Here is a 21,741-nt window from a genome sequence, read left to right as displayed (position 1 = left end):
TTGCTTTTTTTCTGTTTGACAGCAGTGATTTCCATCACTCTGTCTTCCAGCTCACTGATCCATTCTTCTGCCTCATTTAGTCTACTATTGCTTCCTTCTAGTGTATTTTTCATTTCAGTTACTGTATTCTTTAATTCTGTTTGGTTGTTCTTTATATTTTCTAATTCTTTGTTAAAAACTTCTAATTTCTCACTCTATGCAACCATTCTTGCCACTTTTATTCAACACAGTTTTGTAAGTCCTAGCCACAACAATCAGAGAAGAAAGAGAAATAAAAGGAATCCAAATTGGAAAAGAAGAAGTAAAACTGTCACTGTTTGCTATACAGATCCAGCTTTTCCTCAGGCAGCCCTGATGCCTGGCATTGACAGGGGGAAGTAGAGGCATCCTCTAGACCAGTGGTTATTAAAGTGTGGTGCCTGGACTAGCAGCATCGGCATCACTTGAGTATTTATTAGTAATACAATTTCTCAGGTCCTACTTTAGTTTTACTAAGTTAAAAGCTCTGGGATTAGGGTCCAGAAATCTGTTTTTAACAAGTCTTCTATGTGATTCATGTGTATGCTGAAGTTTAAGGACCCATGATTAGACCAACTTTAACAGAAAACCCAGTGTATGGAATTACTGGACTACCACTGAGAAAGTTCACATTTTAGATCCAATAGCCTCTGTTTTCTCTGCTTCTATCTTTACTCTCTCCATAGTTTCCTCTTAATTCTATAGATAGCATGATCATGTAAAAATTTAATTCACATCACTTCTATTACATTTACCCTTTTGTGCTTAAGCAAGCCATTAATCCTCTTCTCACTTGTGAGATTTACACTTAAGCATCCTTAGATATCTAGATTTTCAATCATCACCAGATTGATAGTGTTCCCCAAGTTATGAATGTTGGACTTTTGAACAGAATCTACCCAGAATGTATTGATTTACATGTATTCAAAGAATAGGAACTCATCTTGCCTACTGCTCCAGAGAGCAAGATGTGTCCCCTGAAGCATATTACCTTCCTTTTTTGATTCCATGATGGTCACAGATATGTTATCAGAAGGAAGATTATCATGGTGTGTCCCTACTTATTTAATTAACCCAAATGGAATGGTCACCATATACGTGAGGCAGGGAACTTGCAAGAGGGTGGAGACATTATTTGTTGTCACAGAGTTTCTTCTTGTTACATAAAACAAAATTAATTTTTCAAAAGAAATAATGGGTTTGGCATTTTGTGAGTTGACCTAGGAAATGGAATAATAGTTTCTCTAGGAAAATGGTTCTGAGTTCCATAAACAAGTGTAGTTTTGGGGCACAGTTTATCTACATATTGGAAATTGTTTATGATTTATGACAGCTCTATGGTATAACTTTATTTGAATTCTGTTATAAAAATGCTGTCTTTTATTTTGATTTAGAAAATTAAATGAAAAAACTCTGGATATCAAGGTTAATTTGCTACTAATAGTCTTTCTTTTAAAAAACATAGATTTTAAATAGGAAATAAACAAATACATAAATGTTAGTTCATACTCGTTTAGCTACTATAAAATTTTCCCAAGGAAAATAAAGTGTAGCTTTTCAGAAGAAATATTTAACAATTCTTCTTTAACTAAGGGGTCAAATTGAGCATCATTAACTATAAGACAACTTGACATTAAGCACCTTCTGATATTATGCAATACATAGTTGTCACCAATAGAGAATTCTTACTGAAAAAATATTTACACAATACAATCAAGCTTTTAGACTTATCTCCCAGTTTAAAGAAAATACAGATATGAGAGAAGCAAATCAAATAATACTCCAAGGAAACAATCAGATAAATCCAGAATACAGGACAATGTAAAAGGCAGCTGGCCTTATCTCTTAAAAAAACAATGTCACAACCAAGAAAAAAATACCTTTTTGGAAAGTAGGGGAGAAGGTGTTATCTTAGAATAAAAGAGAGTCAAAATACATAAGCAATGCAATTTTTGTACACTGTTTGGATGATGGTTCACAAAACCAGCTACAAAACACTTTTTGGAACAATTAGGAAAATTTGAATATGAGCTGGATATTAGATAATAATAGGAAATAATTATTAATTTTCTTATATATGATAATGGTAATATTATATAGGAGAATGTTCTTATTCTTAGGACATGAATGGTGAAACATTTAGGGGTAAAATCTGCAAGCTACTTTAAAATGGTACACACACACATACACACACCCCAACATACTAAAGAGAGTTAAAGCACATTTGGAAAAATGTTAACAGTTGTTCAGTGTAGGTTGTGAGTATATTGGCATTTATTGTACATTTATTCAAACTTTTCAAAAAAATTTTAAATTTTATAATAAAAGTTGGAAGGGTTGTACAGTTTGAATGTACTTAATGCCACTGGACAGTACACTTAAAAATGGTTAAAATGGTAAATTTTATGCTATGTATATTTTACCAAATTGTTTTAAATGCTGGAAAAAATCTTGTGTAAAGAATAATACTGTCACAACCACAGTAAATGTTGTCATTGAACTAGAGGTTGTCTCAGATCTCTAATTATTCACTTAAGGTTTACCCAGAGACATAATCTTCAGGGAAACACATTCTAGACAATTAAAGATACTACCAGATAATTGTTCTGGGATTCTGACTTTTTTTAAGGCAATGAACCAAACAGCCTAGATAGAATTCTACCATAGAATAATGTAGACAGATATTTCAGTAGGAATTCGGTAGGAACTATTCTAGTATATTTGGGTTTTATAGACCAACAGAAGGAGGTCCATCTTTCAGATCTCTCTTCTCCATCCTTGAGTCTTCCATGAGAGATAGTAGTTAATGTTTACCTTTGGATAAGGAAAAACTAAAATGAGTTAAGTATTAGAAAATTAAATTTATTTGTAAAAGAATTCCATGTAAATATTACAAAAATTATGTGAACCACAGTTCAGAGGATATGAATAGATTCTAAAAGTATCCTGGAACGTAACTGAGGTTCAACAAGTCAGGACCAGTTTTTTCCCTAAAGATTTTTAGGCTGAAGCCATAATTAAAGGCCACTTTTAATCCTGTCCTGAGCTCTTCCACACACAAAGCTGTGGGACACTATAATTCTTACTCATAGTGACTGAAAATAAAAGCCTGGTCAAGTACAAAGAGTTGTTTTCTGCCAAGCTCAATGAAGGGAGGAAGTGGTAAGGGTGGGTACAGGATGGCTAAAATTCCCCAGTCTTAACCATGGATAGCAGGATTGCTTAAAGTTCTGAAAAACAACCCCAAATTAGGTCTTGTCAAGTCAGATACACATCTGCAAAAGAAATATATGACCTGACAATGACTAGGATATGGATATGAGACCAAAGGGGAAAATATCTTTTCATGACAAAGTCCTAAAGTAGAATCATGTAGCATCGATTAAAAAAAATCATGGCATCTGGGGTTCCACAGATCTCTATTTGGTCCTGGATTGTGAGTGCAACTATCTATGTGTAACTTTGGTTAAGTCAATTAACACCACTATGATGCATGTTCTTTGCTGTTAAAATGTGAAAAATATTCCTAACCCATAAAGTTGTTGTAAAGAGTAAGTGAAATGATGTATATAAATTATTTAGCACAGTGCCTTGTGCATGGTAAGCTCTCAGTTAATTCTTATCAGCATCATAACCATCTCAGGCTTTGAGTCAGACCAGTCACAGTGGTATGGAACAACCTGAGAGAGCCCAAGGGCTGAAGTTAAACCTACCCAGAGGGGTCGAGCAAAGGAGTTCAAGACTGGGCTAATGGCAAATATGACTTTAAAAACCTAAGGTGGGAATTTAGACTGGAAGTAACCAACTCAAATGCCTAGAAGAATCTGATAGGTGTTATCTGAATGAGTGACTCAAGGATGACAGTGCAGTTACCAATAAGTATGAGTGGGTAATTCTCTGTTAATCTGGTGAGAACATACCTCATCTCACGGATCAGCTTCTATTTAATTCAAGATCATCACTGGAATGAGAGAATGTAGGTCCAGTGTGGGAAGACCTTATTAGTTTTTAGGAGAATCTGCAACTCAAAGATATTTTATGTGACATTTCCTGTTTCTAGAACATTGACATTGACACAACTTTTAAATATATTGTGCAGGCCAAATAAAACATGTCTGCAGCCAGACACTATTAAATAGTGATCTCTGGTTTATGACTTCTCATATCACACCTACCTAAGATAAGTATTGGCCTTAAAGATCAGGATGGGAGTAAACCTCTGGGTTGGGGACCAGCAGACCAGAACAGTGCTGTGTGTGTGTTTGTGTGTGTGTGTATAATGTGAGCCATAAACATGAGCCATATATGTCATTTTGAATTTCCTAGTAGCCACACTAAAAACAAGTAAGAAGAAATAGGTGAAAATAATTTTAATAATATATCTCATTTAACTCAATATATCTAGCATATTATTATTTTAACACATAGTGAATGTAAATTTATTAATAACATATTTTATATTTTTATGATGTCTTCAAAATCAGGTGTGTATTTTGCACTTACAGCACATCTTAATTCAGGGTTACTTACACTGAAAGTACTCAATAGACATATATGGCTAGTGGCGACCCTACTGGACAGCACAGGTCTAGAGTATGCTTCTCAAACTTTAATATGCATATTTAAATTTGAGGTATCATGTTAAAATGCAATTTCTGCTTCACTGGTTGGGATAGAGCCTGAGATCCTTCACTTCTTACAGGCTCTCAGGTGGTGTCAGTGCTCCTGGTCCATGGACCACACTTTGAATATCTAGGAGCTAGATGGTTATGGCAAATCTCCTTCAATCAGCACTTTTGCCCCCAAAGCACTCCCTTCTCTTTCAAATTTAGCAAATATCTGTTGAAGAGACTAAATTGATATTCTAATGTTTGGTCACCATTTTTAGATGTGGAATAATATTAATAACTTTAAAATAGGCAATATTTTATATACCACTTGTAGAAGCACTGAGTCATTTACTCTTTTTTTTTTTTAACTTCAGAACCTGCCAATATGTTACCAGATGTTTTCATGAGAATGCATTTAAGCACAGGATAAGTGCAACTTTATAGTTCTAACTTCAGAGATTTGGCACATTCAACATTTTAATAAAACAGACAATGGGACGGCAAGGGAAATTTGACAATAATACCTCTCTAAGCTTTAGTATTTAGGGGCATTCCTCAGTCAAGGGTATGAATATTTCATGGACTCTCCAAAGAGAAACACAAAGAGAAATTTTTCATTTCCTCCTGACCATTCTATTTGAGGGATGGGTAGAGCTCAACAGGCAGACCTTAGATCTTTGTTCAACAATACATAAATACATAAATTTAAGCAGCTAAATGTGGGGCAGAATGTAACTCAAGGATTCTACATAGTGCAAATGTCCTCAGGATACAAACACTTTTAAACCTAGAAGAGTGTTTTGGAAGTAAGCAGTGAATTCCTAAGAACTTATTCTCACTTATCACTGTTTCACTTGTGAACTTTAGCAAGTGAGTTATCCTCTTTTATCCTCCCTCGGATGTTAAGAATAATGCTTGTTGAACTTATTTCACAAAGTTGTTCTAGGGAAGTGTAAAGGAACTTGGTAAACGGTAACATGCTATTTGCTTATAGTTTATTCACAATCATGCCCAAATGAAGGTACTGAATTGTAAACACGTGGTCAAGATGAAGTCTGAATTGACAAGATGATCAAGTTCTCAGCCCTTTCTACTGCTGCACTTCATAACAGTTGCAGCTGTCTGCTCATATTTATGCTTTCCACAGTAAAAATGCAAGGCAGGATTCTAATCACAGAACTACTGTCTCTTCCTACACAGAATAAAACAGCATGTCAAAAATAAGTAAATAGAAAGGGACATTTTGAAAGCTTTAAAAAGTCTTTGTTTTAGTTCTGAATCAAACTAAGTGTGGAATTATGGATACCAAAGATATTTTTTTCCTCTAGTAACAACTGTTTAAGTCATTTAATGGCATGAAATCTCTTGAGTGAAAATTCTGAAGTATGATTCTGATGGATGGCTTAAATTAAACTCAACATGGTAAAATTTTACAGTGGGGTCTTCTTAATAGAGCTAATTTTGTTTGAAAGCTCAGAAATTATCTGGCACCAAGGAGGAAAAAAAACCCAAAATGACAAAACTCTCTAATTGAGAAAATTATAAAATATTATTAAAAGATATTAAAGAGGGTATAAGTAAATGTAAATAAATAAATGGAAGACTTAATACCATAAAGATGTCAATCAGTGGTACATTGGTCATAACTTGAAAACAATTCCAATCAAAATTACACCATTTTTTGTGTGTGAATATTTGAAGTTGACTAAAATTTATATGAGAGAGTAAAGGACAAGCATAGACTAGATACTCTTCAAAAAGAAAAACCAGATGGAGAAATTGCCTTTCTTTATATCAAGAATTATTATGAACATATAACAAATGAGTAAGATTTTATTATTTTAAGGAGAGACCAGTAAAACAAAAGAGTGAGCCCAGAAACAACCCAGCACATACAGAACTCAAATTTTGACACAAATGGTGTTGCAGATGTGGGAGAAGGGATAGTGGACTTTTCAATAAATGTTGCTAGGATATATCATTAGTCATATGGAGGAGAAAAACAAAAAGTGCATCCTTACCTGACCACCATATACAGACATAAATTCGGGTAGGTTAAAGATATAAAATAAAAAGCAAAACTACAGTACTTTATAGGACAATATCTTTACGACTTCCAGAAAGGTAGGAATTTGTTAAACAAAACACAAAAAATGCAAACCTTTGAGGAAAAGATTAATAAAATGAACTACTCTATCAAAACTTCTGGCTTCTGACCATCAAAAGTCCATGTAAAGGAAGTGAAAGGAGAATTACATACTGGAAAATTATATTTTTCAATATGTATAAAAGGCAAAGGATTAATCAATATTCAAAAAATAAAAGGAACTCCTACAATTTATAAGAAAAGGAAGAATAAACAACCAATAGAAAAAATGAGGAAAAGTCTTAACAGATACTTCAAAGAAAGGAAATCTGAACAACCAATAAAAGATGCTCAATCTGACTAGTAATCAGTCAGATAATAAAATAAAATAAAAATTAAGACCACCATGAGAGATCATTTATAACTTAGCACAGTGGGAAAAAAAGTTTGTAGATGTCATGTGTTGGTAAGGATGAGGGCTAATGAGAGCATTTATATAGTATTTTTGGTGGATATAAAATAGCATAACCACTATGAAAACAATTTGGCACTATCTGTATACTCTTGTGCTTTCAGCTTTGCATTTTTTCATAAACTAAGGAAAATAATAAAACATTTACTTTGTCTTTCTGCATGAATTGAATTCTATTTCAGGGCAATCAAATAAACAATGAGGAAAAGTTATTCTCTGTGGAAGGATTCTAGCTAAAAATGCAGAATGAATGATAGAATTAGAAAATCACAATTATACAAACCTTTGTAAAAACATTTAGGTAGCCTTCATTATTGTATGCTAAAACCACTGGGTGAAATTTGATGGGAACTTTATAATAGAGTCATCAGACTGACACCACCTGAACCCACTGATCAAACTCACAGAGCTTCAAATTTAAATAAACTTACCTAAAAAAAATTGAAACTGAATTTCATCAAGCCAGTTGACAGGAAATAGGAGGATAGAGGGAGTATGTAACAAACAACAGCATGAGCACGATCAGTCACATTTAGAATATGACATTGCTTAGGACAAATGACCTAGTTTCTCCAACAAATCACAGCATAAAAGATAAAAAGAAGGAAGGGGGCTGTTATAAAGTAGAAGAATAACACAATATTGTTTGGATTTTGATTTGGTCAAACTAGCTATGGAAAGATAACTTTAAGATAGTCAATGAAGTATGAATAAGGACTAAGTAGGTATTAGATGATATTAAGGAATTATTTTGTTAGGTATAATGTCATGATGGTTTCATTTAAAATGTTATCACATGAAGATTCATACTGAAGTGTTTACAAGTGAAATGACATATTTTATATTTGTTTTAATATAAACAGAGCTTTTAATATAACAGAATCTAGTATTTTTAGTAAATCATTAGTTATAGAGGTGGTGGTGATGGAGAGGAAGAGGTCTAGGATAACATTTGGATTTTGTCTTGGGTTACCGGGGTGGTACTATTTGCCAAGAAAGGGGACACAGAAGCAACAGTAGGTTTCACAGATAAAAATGATTTTAATTTTGAAAATAAGTTTTAGATGCTAGTGAGATACTCAGAAGGTTCTCAAGTGAGTGATAATTGAGTCTTAAATAAAGAAGAGATCTGTGCTAGGGTTATAGTTTCAAAGACAACACCACTCCAAAAAAGTGATCAAATCACTCAAGAGAATGCATATGGTAAGAAAAGAAGTCCAAGGATGAACTCTGGTGATTATCAACATGCATGAAATAAACGAGGGGAGAGTTCAATGAGAGATTCTGACATAAAATGTTAGAATATTTGAATAGTTTTGAGAAGAAAGAATTAATCAGCATAAGGATTAATCAACAGTAATTAAATAATGTAGATAAGTTAAATAAGATGAGAAATAAAAATAGTGCATAAGATTTTGAAACTGGCAGTCACTGTTGATTTTAGCAGGAGTTGTTTCATTTGAATAATGGTGGCAGAGGGCTAATTACAATGGGTTAGCACCTACATGAGAAGTGAGAGTTGGAGACACTTGTTCTTTTGAGGAGCTTAGCTGGAAATTATAAGAGAGGTAGAGGATTTCTTTTCTTTAATATAGAAATGGTTCCAGCATGTTTAGAGACAAGATAAAAGAGACAGTTGGGAGAGTCAGTTTGAGAATGTATATATATAAAAAAGAGAACAATAGATGAAGTATGGTTTCAGTGAAAAGAAGGGTGAAAAGGATAAAAAAACAAGTAGAATAAATTAGCTCTAAGCAAGTCAAGGAGTCCTTTTCTCTCTGAATCTGGAAAAATGTGGTGAGAGTAGATGCATGTATAAAGGAATATATCACTTAATAAAAATGAACTACTAATTTTTTTCCAGAAAAAAACTGTTTCAAAAAGTAGAGAGTGCAGCCACTTATTTTATTTCAGAAATGTCACCAGAAAAGCCTGAGTCACTCTGAGGGCATATACTCCCTCGTGGTCTTTGGGGAAGCCTAAGCCTTGCTGTGTTGGGGGAATGTGGACAAGTGTGCAGCAAATTGGGCCTCTGAGAGGTGGGCTGAGGGAAGGAGGGCATGTGGTGTTCTAAGAGTTAGGGGCAGATGTGTTCTGAACATGGATGGTGGGCCCAGGGGCCAGTAGCAGCCAGAATGGAATTGTGATTGGGAATAATCAGAAGAGCACTCTGAGGGGGGCGCCAGCTAGTGAGGAAGCTGATTTTGGTTGATAGAGAGACAGACAGATCAGGTGTTGGCTTCTGTGTTTAGACTCAACGTTCTCCATGAAATGTGTGGCAAATATGGACAGGAGTCAGGGTCAGCAGTTGAGAACAATGGTTTTGAGAGAGTGGTGCAGCTTCAGAATACTTTGGGGGGAGAATGGTGAAACTACGAATTGAGAAACAGCAAATAAATGGGTGGCTGGGGGCCAAAAAGGGGCTGGTTGAGTTTGGAGACCATAAATTATTGGTAGCAGCCATCCACACCTTTGTGAAATTTCTTAAAATTTCCTTCTGCTTTACCCAGGGGTCAAGCTAACGGTGCAAGCAAGAGGATAATTGGGTCAATCTGCTTTTGAGGGTTATCAGAACAGATACAAACAAAGCACAAAAAGACATGGGCAGCTGGGATTATTGCAGGAGACAAGTTAAATGATTTTGCTATGCATCTAGGTTGGATAGGAAAAGGGGTATGTCCATGAAATGGTGATGGGTTATGAAGTCTTTAGATAATAGCAAGAAGGATGGACACAAGAGGGCAGGAATGTCAGAGGAATAATGTTGTTAAAAGAGTCAAATAATCTGCTGTACAGTGAAGTGGAGTTCCCTGTGCTATACAGCAGGTTCTCATTAATATCCCAATTTTAAAAAGTGTTAAATAATCTGGATACAGCAGTGGAGAGTTAAAGCAGAATGCTGCTACTACTTTTGTGTTCTATGGTAAGTGAGAGTTGTAGAATAAAAAGTTTAGCTTGAGAGCTATTCAGGAGGTGGTAGAAGGATCGAGATCTACAAATAGGTTGACTTTATAGAGTAGATCCTATGTGGTGGGATAAGGGTTACAGAGGAAAGGATGGGGTCAATAGTAAAAAGAATCATGAGTAGAAGAAATCCCCATATAGGCCAGTGGTGAAAGTAAATGAGGGTGAGCTACTCAGAGGCCTGGATTTTGGTTGGTGACCAAAAAAAAAAAAAAAAAAAAAAAAAAGTGGGAGGAGAATGTGTTCCATGGACTGTTCTTGAGGCTTCTAGACAGATGAAGTCCCAAGTGGTGCAAGAGCCATGTGAGAGTAGCAAATTTTAGGCTCTACTTATCATTTAAAAGGAATGTCACTGAGACTTTACTTATCTCATCTCTGAAGAGTTCCCTTCCTCAGGCTGTTAATGGAAAATATGCATCTATATTCATTCCCTGTTTTAAAATGTATTTACTTTTTATTCAAACCACTCTTACCACATTCCTGTTATATATACATTAGCATTCCAGAAAATAAAATTAAAATCCTTATCTTTACCTCTGAGAAACTTGTTGAAGTTGTGAAAAATATGCACAACTTACCTCATATCTGTGGGTCTTGGAAGAAGTCTTTTTTTTCCACTAAAGTAGACTTCAAAATCTTCAATCTTTAGCCTGTGGGCATAGTCAATGTATCCTGACACCTCCTGCCCATGAGAATTTCTGTCACGAATAAAGATCACGGACTAGTACATAGAAAAATAGAGAATGGAGAGAGTAAATGAACAAAACTCATTTCAGTAAATTTTACATGATAATATAATCTACAGTTATTGAGTGATACCTGTGTCATATCCTATTCTAAGTGCTTTATGCTTCATACTTACCATGATCCTATGGAGTAGGTATTATTATTTTCTCCTGGCAGTGAAGAACTTTATGAAAAGTTAACTGAACATGCATACAATGTTTATATATAGCAGTTGTATATAACAATATCAATAAATAACTCATAGAAGTCTTCCTAAGGACAGACATTATTTTCAGTATTTGAAATACATTATTTACTTTTTTCCCAATCCCATTGTCTTCTCTTTGTCATCATTTTAAAGTACATATTTCTCCTTTGTATCAATTCCTTCACAAATATCTTTGAGCAGCTACTACATGTGAGACACTGTTGAATGTGCCAAGGATACAGTGATAAGCAAGACAGTAAAGGTCCTGATCTCTTGGAACTTACGTTTAGGTAAGCAGAGACAGACAATAGACATGAAAAGAAAACAATACTTACAGTGAGGGATAAGTGTTATAAAGCAAATAAAGAAGATGGTTGGCTAGAGGAGTTGGTGGTGGTGAAGGATGCTCTAGGTAGAGTAATCAGAAAAGACCTTGAGGAGGTCTTTAAGCCAAGACTTGAAGGCTAAGAAGAGGTAAGCCTTGTAAAGATCTAGAATAGGAGCCTATCAGGAAAAGGGAACAGCTGGTAGAAAGGCCCTAAAGTGGAAACAAGGTAATGCAAATAGAAGAATTGTAGTCTTTTCCTGCTCAAGCCATTAGACATTGATCTCAAGTTCTAGGAGGAAAAAAAGAAAAAGAAAAAAACCCTAAGTGTCATTGGAAAAGCTTGTAATGTATTCATTTCCAAATCTAAATCAAAATGAAGAATTTCATGGAGCAGTTCTATATTTGGAAGAACCTGCAAACAAGCCTTCCTGTTCCTCTTGAGCAATTACTGGATTGTTACTTGTTGGGTCTTTGTGTAGTCAATTATAGGGAGCACTAACACAGGTCACCTTAGATAACAGAGTTTCCAAAAGGATGAAGTTAGAAAATTGAAATAATTCTTTTCCCTGCTACACCTATGAAAACAGGTTGCTAACAATATGCCAATGGAAAAATGGAGGAACAGAGACACAACTTACAATTATTTGTTATTCTGCTGATGCTTCATCTTCCAGCTTACTATGGAACAGCATTGGGTGCTGAGAAGACTGTGCTAAGAAGAATTCTGAGGCACTTTCTTAGTTCAAGGGGAGGGAGGGTTGTGATGGATTAGTGATGTTTCCCATAGATATGCCTGGATGGACTAATATTCATTGTTATTCCTGTGCCCAATTGTGTATAAACTCAATCCATAGTCCTTCTCATTTCCCCCATGTAACTCCTAGTTAAATTTATAGGGATTTCTCCATGCTTTTGGTCACCTAGTTTTTAGTTTATATAACACAAAATTTAAGTGGATAATAACTTAGACTTCTTGAGATTCTCACACAAATAAACCAATAACTAACTTTGCTGTCCCTACTTAAACAAGGCCATGAGCTATACATATTTCATATGTAATACGAAAGGTGCTTGTAATCTTTATTCAATCAAGGCTTCTCCTGATGTAAGGCAAGTCATGCAGGGACAGAGAGGGGGAAAAAGATCCAAAATAAGTCCTTTACTTTCAAATGGAATTCTATTAACAGAAGAGAAAGCTCCTCTGTCTCTCTCTGTCTCTGTTTTTGTCTCTCTCTCTTTAAATGAGAGATGGACCAGCCTTATTCTTCCAGCAGAATAGCATACCAGATATTGTAACTGATCTTCCTGCTGAAAACAAATACGAAATCTGGATAAAATCTAAAAAATAACTTGTAACATGCATTGATACACTGGCAAGAAAATGATGAATACTCAGAGTCCAAAAAATAAATGAAAGCAGGACCCCAGAGAGGAAAGCAGAACCCTAAAGTCATCCTTGTCTTGCAGGTATTTGCCCAACTTTAGAGAATCTCAGCAAAGATTTCATTATTATGTCAGGTGGGGGTGACAGGAAACAAAATCCAGTCTTTCAGATAGAGAGACTAACAGGACCTATTGCAGCAACATAAAGCCAAGAAACAAAAAAAAGGATGAAAAAATATCTCCACTGTGTTCAGAGAAAAGAAGACTCATTCCAGAGTTACGTCCAGAGAAAACACTTTTACGATGAACAATATATAGATTTTTTAGACCAAATAAATAACTAATTAAATAAGAGACTTGGCTAACAACAGCCTCTTGTTCAAAGAAATTCTGCCGGATGTACTTCAGGCAAAAGCATGTGACTCCAGCTGGCAAGTTAGAGATAAAGAGTAGAATAATAAGAAAAAATAGAATAGATAAGGAATAGAATCAAATATTATAAATATATAGGTAAATATAAACAAATGTTGACTGTGTTAAATAATAACAGTATCTTCTGTAATAAAAATAACAGTATGCCTAAAATTTTTTATATAAATGTATGTTTGGAGAAAGTTGTCAGAGTTAAAGTTGGAGTGTCTAAATTTTTTTAGAATGAGGGCAGTTATACTGATTAATTTTAGAATTTGCTAAATATGTATGTATAAATTTGGGTCACAACAGGAGATAGTGTATATCATCTTTAAATTATTAGAGGATAAAACAAAGTGAGGAAAAAAAACAATCAATCAATGAAACAGAAGGCAAGAAGGAAGAGGAAAAATTTGGAAGAGTCAGGACAAGTAAAATACACAAAAGTAATGACAGTATTATGGGCTGTATTGTGTTCCCTCAGAATCCATATGTTGAAACCTAACCCTGAGTACCTCATAGAATGTTTTAGACAAAGGACCTTTAAAGAGTTAATTAAGTAAAAATGAGCCCATTAGGGTAGGCCCTAATGCAATCTGACTTTATAAGAAGAGGAAATTTGGACACACAGAGAGACATTGGGGAGTTGTGTGCATGGAGAAAAGACCATGTGAAGACACAGTGAGAGGAACCATCTTCAAGTAAGGAGAAAGGCCTCAGAAGAAACCAAATCTGCCAACACCTTGATCTGTTTTGGACTTCTAGACTTGAGAACTATGAGAAAATAAATTTCTGTTATTTAAGCTACCCAGTCTATGGTATTTTGTTATGGCAGCTCTAGCAAATTAATGCAATAATGATAAATTAAAATAATTAATTACAATAAATGTAAGTGGCCAAATGTTTAAGTTAAAAGACAAAGATTATTAGAGTGAATACAAAAATATGAAGTAAAATATAAGGTTGAAAATTAAATAATCAAAGAATACACATAAGATAGTTTCTATCCAAAAGAGAACTGGTATTGGCATATTAATATTAGGCAAAATGGACTTTAAGGCAAAACTCATTACTGGAGATGAGGAGTCACTAGATAATGATGAAATGTTCCATTTACAGAAAGATATAATAATTCTAAACTTGAATGAACCTTTGAAAACATAGCCTTAAAATATCTAAAGCAAAAATTGATACAACTGTAGAATAAGTCATCATCACTGTGGTAAATTTCTCTCTCTCATTAAGTTCTAGATCCAAGAGAATAAATACTTAAATATTATAGAATAAATATAGATTGTAAAGAATTAAAAAATACAAGCTTGACTGTTCAATTTTTAACTTAGTCAATTACCTAAACATCTTTAGTCTTTAATGTTCTTGTGGATAAAATGACTGATTGTCTAAAATGATATATATTTGACCATAATTTCACTATTTTACATTATTATATATATCCTTCCCATGTGTGTTAAAGCCCTCTGTCCATGGAAATCTGAATAACTTTCAAATCTCACTTCTCTAGTCTTGTGAGAGTTAAGTGCCTGCTCTGTGATTTTTGTGAATCCTGAGATTTTGGGGGTTTCTGAAGCTAGATAAATTCAAGTAAGGCCAAACTGAGTATAAGTGTGATTCCCTCCATGTTCACTGTGTGTCTTTGGGGGGGTTGTTCAAACTCTTAATGCCTCTCTATATTCATAAGTCCTATGCCCTTAAGTAGGTTCCTGCAAAATCCAGCAAGTCTCTACACCAAACCAAACTGAACACCCACCAAAACAAAACAAAACACACCAAAATAAACAAGAGGCCAAAACTCTGCTTAGACCTAAGCATTTAGTTAGTTAAGCCTCCTCTTTCTTTTTTCTTTTTCTTTTTTATTGAAGTATAGCTGACTGATTCTGTATATTTTCACTTACATGTGAAATCTAAAAAATAAAACAAATAAAACAAAAACCAGAAACAGACTCACAGATACAGAGAATAACCTAGTGGTTACCAGAGGGTAGTGGGGGGGAGGGGCAAAATAGATGAAGGGGATTAAGAGGTATAAACCACAAGGTATAAAATAAATAAATTACAAGGATGTAATATACAGCACAGGGAACATAGTCAATGTTTTGTTATGACTTTGTATGGAGTATAACCTATAAAAATATGGAATTACTATGTGGTACACCTGAAGCTGATATAACATTGTGGTTAAGCCTTCTTGCAACCTCTCCCTTCTACCTGTTTGTCTTTCCACTCTACAGAGTAACAGAATAATTTCTTCCTTTTGTCTTTCATGAAACTGCTAAATTCACATTTAGGTGTTGCCAAAGCCTTACCTTCTGCCCTATTCACTCAATTTGTAAACAACATGAAAATACTGTTTCTTTCCCAACAGGAATTCTTGTGATCATTGTATCTATGATTCATTTTATTTTTCAATAAAAACAAAATGTTCAACTAAAATTTCTATAATTTTAGACCTAAGAAAATAATCAGAAGGAGATGTTTTCACAAAAATCTGTACAGACCAAATGAAAATTACTTTATTCATATCTTTCCAAGTATGGTTACATATGTGTAAAAGTATATATATATATATATATATATATATATATATATTTGCTGCTTTATAACAAATTTAATCAGTTATACATATACATATGTTTCCATATCCCCTCCCTTTTGCGTCTTCCTCCCACCCTCCCTATCCCACCCCTCCAGGTGGTCACAAAGCACCGAGCTGATCTCCCTGTGCTATGCGGCTGCTTCCCACTAGCTATCTACCTTACGTTTGGTAGTGTATATATAAAAAATAAACTTTTAAGTAAAATTTAAAAAAAATTGCTAAAATGAAAAATCTTCCCAATGAACAACACACTTTATGAAATTATTTAAAAAATCTGATTAGAACTGTTGATGTATAGTAACTGGTGATAGTCAGGAAATTACAAATTTAACTTTAGAAATGCATCATTAAAAACACAGTGTAGGGCTTCCCTGGTGGCGCAGTGGTTGAGAGTCCGCCTGCTGATGCAGGGGACACGGGTTCGTGCCCCGGTCTGGGAGGATCCCACATGCTGCGGAGCGGCTGGGCCCGTGGGCCATGGCTGCTGGGTCTGCGCGTCCGGAGCCTGTGCTCCGCAACGGGAGAGGCCACAACAGTGAGAGGCCCGCGTACCGCAAAAACAAACAAACAAACAAACAAACAAAAAACCAAAACGCACTGTAGGGACTTCCCTGGTGGCGCAGTGGTTAAGAATCTACCTGCCAATGCAGGGGATATGGGCTCGAGCCCTGGTCTGGGAAGATCTCACATACTGCAGAGCAACTAAGCCTGTGTGCCACAACTTCTTAGCCTGAGCTCTAGAGCCTGAGAGTCATAACTACTGAGCCTGCATGCCACGACTACTGAAGCCTGTGTGCCTAGAGCCCGTGCTCTGCAACAAAGATGAGCCACAGCAATGAGAAGCCTGCGCACCACAGCGAAGAGTAGCTCCCCGCTCGCTGCAACTAGAGAAAGCACGCAGCAACGAAGACCCAACACAGCTAAAAATAAAAAAATAAATTAATTAATTAATTTTCAAAAAAAGCACAGTGTAGGGTAGTAGAAAAACAGTGAGATAGAAGAGGTGAGAGGTAGTTAGAGAATTAGAATGAAGCTAACTAATGCTCTTGATTAATTAATTTAATGTGTTCATTTATAAAATGTGTATTTTCCTCCAACGGGAATACTAATTATTCCTACCATTAATACTACTATCTATCATCTATTAAGAACCCACTATGTTTTGAGCAAAATATTAGCTTTATATTTATCATCTTATTTAATTCTCTAAAATATATATAATGGCTAGATAGCATTATTATCATCATTTTATAAATGTAAGACCTCAAAGCATTGAGAGTTTGAGGGACCTCCCAAAGGACATGCAGCTAGAGAGTGGGGCACACACACTCACACACCTACTTCCCATGAAGCCCATGCTCCTAACCACCATGAAGTGGACACACAGACCTGGATCAAAATGCTGACGCTGACACCTACTTACTTTGTGACATTGGTAAGTTAGTTATCCTTTATAAGATTCAGTTTCCTCTATTACAAAATGGTCATAACACCTTCCTCTTAGGGTTGCTGTGTGAATTAAATAAGACTATTTTTGCTAAGCACATAACAATGCCTAATACATGATAAAACCTCAGTAAATATTATCTATTGCTTAAAAAACAATTTACTATATTGTCACTATTGTAGTTGTACTGTGTTAAGAGTTTTGTCAATTCCTTTGGGATAAGGAAATGGAATGATCATATCAGAATTCCATTATCTAAGTTTATATAATTATGTTTAGCTTGAAGTACATGGTTCAATTCATTTGTTAAATTTAGTCATCCTCAGTTAAAACTTTGGATGTATTTTGAAGTTAAAATTTAAACAATCTTTCCAGGTATTATACAGGATGGGCCTAATTGACAGTAAAATCATGATTCTGGCATCCAGAATGGATATAATAGGTTAACGGAGCCCCTTTGAAGAATCAGGCTTATTTCAGCTTGAGTGTGACATATTTTAGTAATTGAAAGCTTTCTTATTTGGATACCTCTGTCGTTTCAATATAACTAGAAAATGTTATAAATAATTGTTTTAAACTTCTCTACTAACCTTTCTTTTTCTTTTAAAAAATATAATAGCTTTATTGAGGTATAGTTTACATAATATAAAATTCATCCTAAAGTTTTAAGTGTATAATTCAATGAATTTTAGTAAATTTCTAGAGCTGTGCAACACAATGTAGCTTTAGAATATTTTCATCACCCCAAAGAGATCCCTTGCAGTTATCCAGTCCCAGGCAATCACTAATCTACTTTGTATCTCTATAGACTTTCCTTTTCTGGATTTTTTTTCATATAAATGGAATCATACAATATATGGTCTTATCCATTCTAATAACTTTTTAATCATAGTTAATTTCCCAAAAGACACATGAAAACTCTATACTTTATATATCGAAGGGCTCTTTTAAATGATGATGCTATGTTTATAAAAGGAAAACTTCCAAAATGCTCATAGTCCTTAGATAAGACCCTTTAATCTTTTCTAGAATAATTCAAGTTACAACCAACACAAGTATTTCAGTAAGTCAAATGATACTCATTTGAAATCATGAATAATGGTCTACATTTATTTGCAACCTAAGCAAAAGACACAATTTTTTTTAAGTAACAAAAACAACAATGAAAAGTACAAGAACAAGCTCTTGATCAATATCAAGATACAAGCATTCCTGAAATTGAAGTGGGGGGTCAGACACCAAGGAGCATGTGGAACCTGAGACTTTACTGAGATTGTCTGTGACCTCAAGTGTGAATCAAAAGACTTATGGAATGCTTATTTAGGTCCTCATTACTTCTCATGTGTTGGGAAAAGATGAATTAAAGTACAATTTAGACCATTAATATATCATTTGGATCTCTGGCTGCTTGTCTTTTCCCAAAAGTGGATTAAAATACAAATTCATAAACTTGTTGTGAGTTGAGTACATGTGTTGCCTGATTTTTCTTGCCAATCCCTAATGAGGAGGCATAAACCTGATACATCGAAACGGGACTTTTTCAACAGTGAAGCCAAAGTCAGTTAAACAAAAAGCGCACTAAGCAGTATGTTGCTGCACAAAAACTGAAACATCCATTTCAGGGTATGAAAGCTGTCAGACAAGCTAAGTACTGGTGACTCCCCCACTGAGACTGTCAGCATGCCCCTGATAAAGACAAATGAAGAAAGAATTTTATCTCCTAGAATTTTAAGACTCTGGAATGACTTTATGAATCATTAGTTTTAGGGAATTGTTTTGTTTTGGAAGAGAAATGATTTTGCAAATGGAATCTAAGTTTGGACAAACAAGTGTTTTCTAACATTTCAAAAGGTCTGTCATTATAAATTTCTCTGATACAAGTTATTTTCCGAATTTTTTATGCTGATAATTATTTCAAAATTCTATATCTTTTTATTCATTTGCAATTAGACATATCTTTTCACTATTCACACACTTCTCAGGGTTATGTGAAAGACAGCTTTTGTCCTCCCTGTTGGAGGCTTATTCTCAGAACCAGCAGACTTTTCCTTCTACATCTTGTTGCACAAAGCAGGTCACAGGCCAGCTGAGATTCAAGAGGCAGGCAGAGTGACTTCTCTTCTTGATGGGATCACTTGCCAAGTGTCATTGCAAAGGGGCATGGATAAAAGACAAAGTGAAAAATGGTGGCTATTTTTTGCAATCTATAAATATTTACCATAAAGAACCTAAGAGTTTTGCTCATTTTTTGACAGTTGGAGATTTGATTTCTGAAGAGAATCATTGACTTTATTATTATTTTTTCTCTCCCAGCTTACAAAAATGTCCATATTTAAAAAGGTTCTTCTTTTCATTACCAGTGAGGTTAAGAACTTAGTAACGTCTGACATCACTGTTAGTATACAAAATGTTCTGGAAATTTTAATGAATGAAAATAATATTAAAAGTATATATAAGGTCTAAATACTTGAAAGGAGAAAAATATCATATTTGTATATAGACTGATAGCTTACTTAGAAAATCAGAGACAGCTAACTGAAACCAGTACAAAATATCTACACAGAAAAAATAATAGCTTGGATTCACACTAGAAATAAACTATTAGCTATTGTGCATGCAATCTTTATTTGCATTATGCTTTTTAAAAATTATAACATTCTTCCAAACATTTTTATGAAAAACTTTTCTAAAATAACATAAAAACTAAACAAAGAGGCTACATTGCTGAAGGAAATATATTATTATAAAATAAAAGTATTAAAATTTTAAGCAAAATACCAATGGAGTACTTTTGATTCCTTAGAATTTTACCTTGAACATCGTGGCTAACATTATCTAAGATAATTTTGAAAATGAAGAATAAACAGCAGAACTTGCATTATTAGATATGAAGTTACAATAATTAAATCTTATATCATTGGTACAGTGATAGATGGATAATGGAAAGTAATAACTTCAGAAACACACCCTTATACACAAATGTGTATGTGTAGAGTGTATATGTTTTTCTATAGCATGATATTTTCTAAATTTTCTATAATGGACGTATACTCTTTTTTAACTACACGATTCCAAAATCTTTTCTCCAAACATACCACTCTCTGAACCTCCACCTCCTATTTTTCTAGCTCATATAACCTGGAGGCCCTTTCAGACCTTTGGAACTGCTGATCCATTAAACTACCATGTTTCAATCTTTACTACCCTTTTTATATACTCGCTTTCCACTTTATACAGCTAAGATTCCATGGTGGAGCATCATAATTGTTCACTTGCATACCTCTTCAAATTCCTTGCACATATCCTGTTACACTCATTGAAAAAATTCCAGTACTGTTTTGACCCAACTTTCCTTTTATTGTTTTTGCATAGCTATGACTGAGTTTGGCAAGAAAAAAAGAAAACTATAATGACTCTTCTCACAAATATTAATGACCATAAACTCCTTTGGACCTATAGTGCTTGCATAATAATTGTCTATGATAAGCTCTTGCTCTCTCCCACACTCCCATTTTTTTATATCTTCTTTCCTCAAACTTTCAACAATACCCTTTTTTTCCCCTCACATTCAATGATTTTTCCCTCTGAAAATAGAAGTATCTTGGGAATTTCCTCTGCTTGTTACCTGAGCTCCCATAACAGTTTTAAAAATATTTTTCTTTTTGCACTTACTATTTTATACTGTAGTGTTCAAGGTCCTTGGAGACTGGAGACTATATCTTTATCTAACTTTGTATGCTTAATATCTCCCCTGGCCCTTGGTTCAAAGAAGGTGTATAACCAACATGGTTTTGGATTTGAGGTGATTAAACAAAGTCCAACAAGATAAACTGCCAGCGTGCTATTTATTTAATCATGCTTCACAGAAAATGTCACCACATAACAAAATAATACTAGTGCTAAGAGCTAACTTTTAAAGAGTGTTTACTAAGTGTCAAAATTTCTCTCATTTAATCCTAACACAAATCCCATAATGTAGGTAACATTATTAATCCTATTTTACACATAAGAAAACTAAAGCAAGAGGAGGCACTAGGGCCCAGGCTTATATGGTTAGTGTGTCAGTCAGAATTCCAACAGAAAACAATGGCAACATTTGTGTACGTACGCAGGGATTAATGGATGGCATATAGGGTCATCACAAGGGATCCTGCATGAAGCCAGGGCTACTAGTACTGAAACTGACACTATCCCTACCACAGGCCTCTCCCTCACCCCGAAGTGGGAGAGTTTATCAGAACCCAAGAGGGAAGGAGGGATGCACAGGCTGAGAGCATTCTGGAGCAGAGCAGATAACTGATGTCAAAGGACATAAATAGCTATAGGTAATCTCACAGAAGGAGGATCAAGGGAAAAAATACCTTCCTGCTGGAGCCTCATATTGGCCAAATCTAATTGGGTCCAGATCCCTGATACCATGTGTGTACCCCATAGAAGCAGCCTCCCTAGGTAGAGAGTAGGGTGGAGAGAAGAA

At 34.7% G+C, this 21,741-nt stretch overlaps 1 protein-coding gene across 2 annotated transcripts in view; it reads right to left on the bottom strand.

Moving 5' to 3' along the window:
- CFAP299 (cilia and flagella associated protein 299) overlaps positions 1-21,741 on the bottom strand; it is a 639,242-nt gene that overhangs the window by 82,899 nt on the left and 534,602 nt on the right. For both annotated transcript variants that reach the window (XM_060093181.1, XM_060093191.1), the window contains one exon: positions 10,729-10,871. In XM_060093181.1, the coding sequence (XP_059949164.1) occupies positions 10,729-10,871 (143 nt within the window). The remainder of the gene's footprint in view (positions 1-10,728; positions 10,872-21,741) is intronic.

Source organism: Mesoplodon densirostris, chromosome 1 (assembly GCF_025265405.1).
Source record: "Mesoplodon densirostris isolate mMesDen1 chromosome 1, mMesDen1 primary haplotype, whole genome shotgun sequence".
In the NCBI taxonomy this organism is placed as follows: domain Eukaryota; kingdom Metazoa; phylum Chordata; class Mammalia; order Artiodactyla; family Ziphiidae; genus Mesoplodon; species Mesoplodon densirostris.
This window is presented reverse-complemented; position numbering and strand designations above follow the sequence as displayed.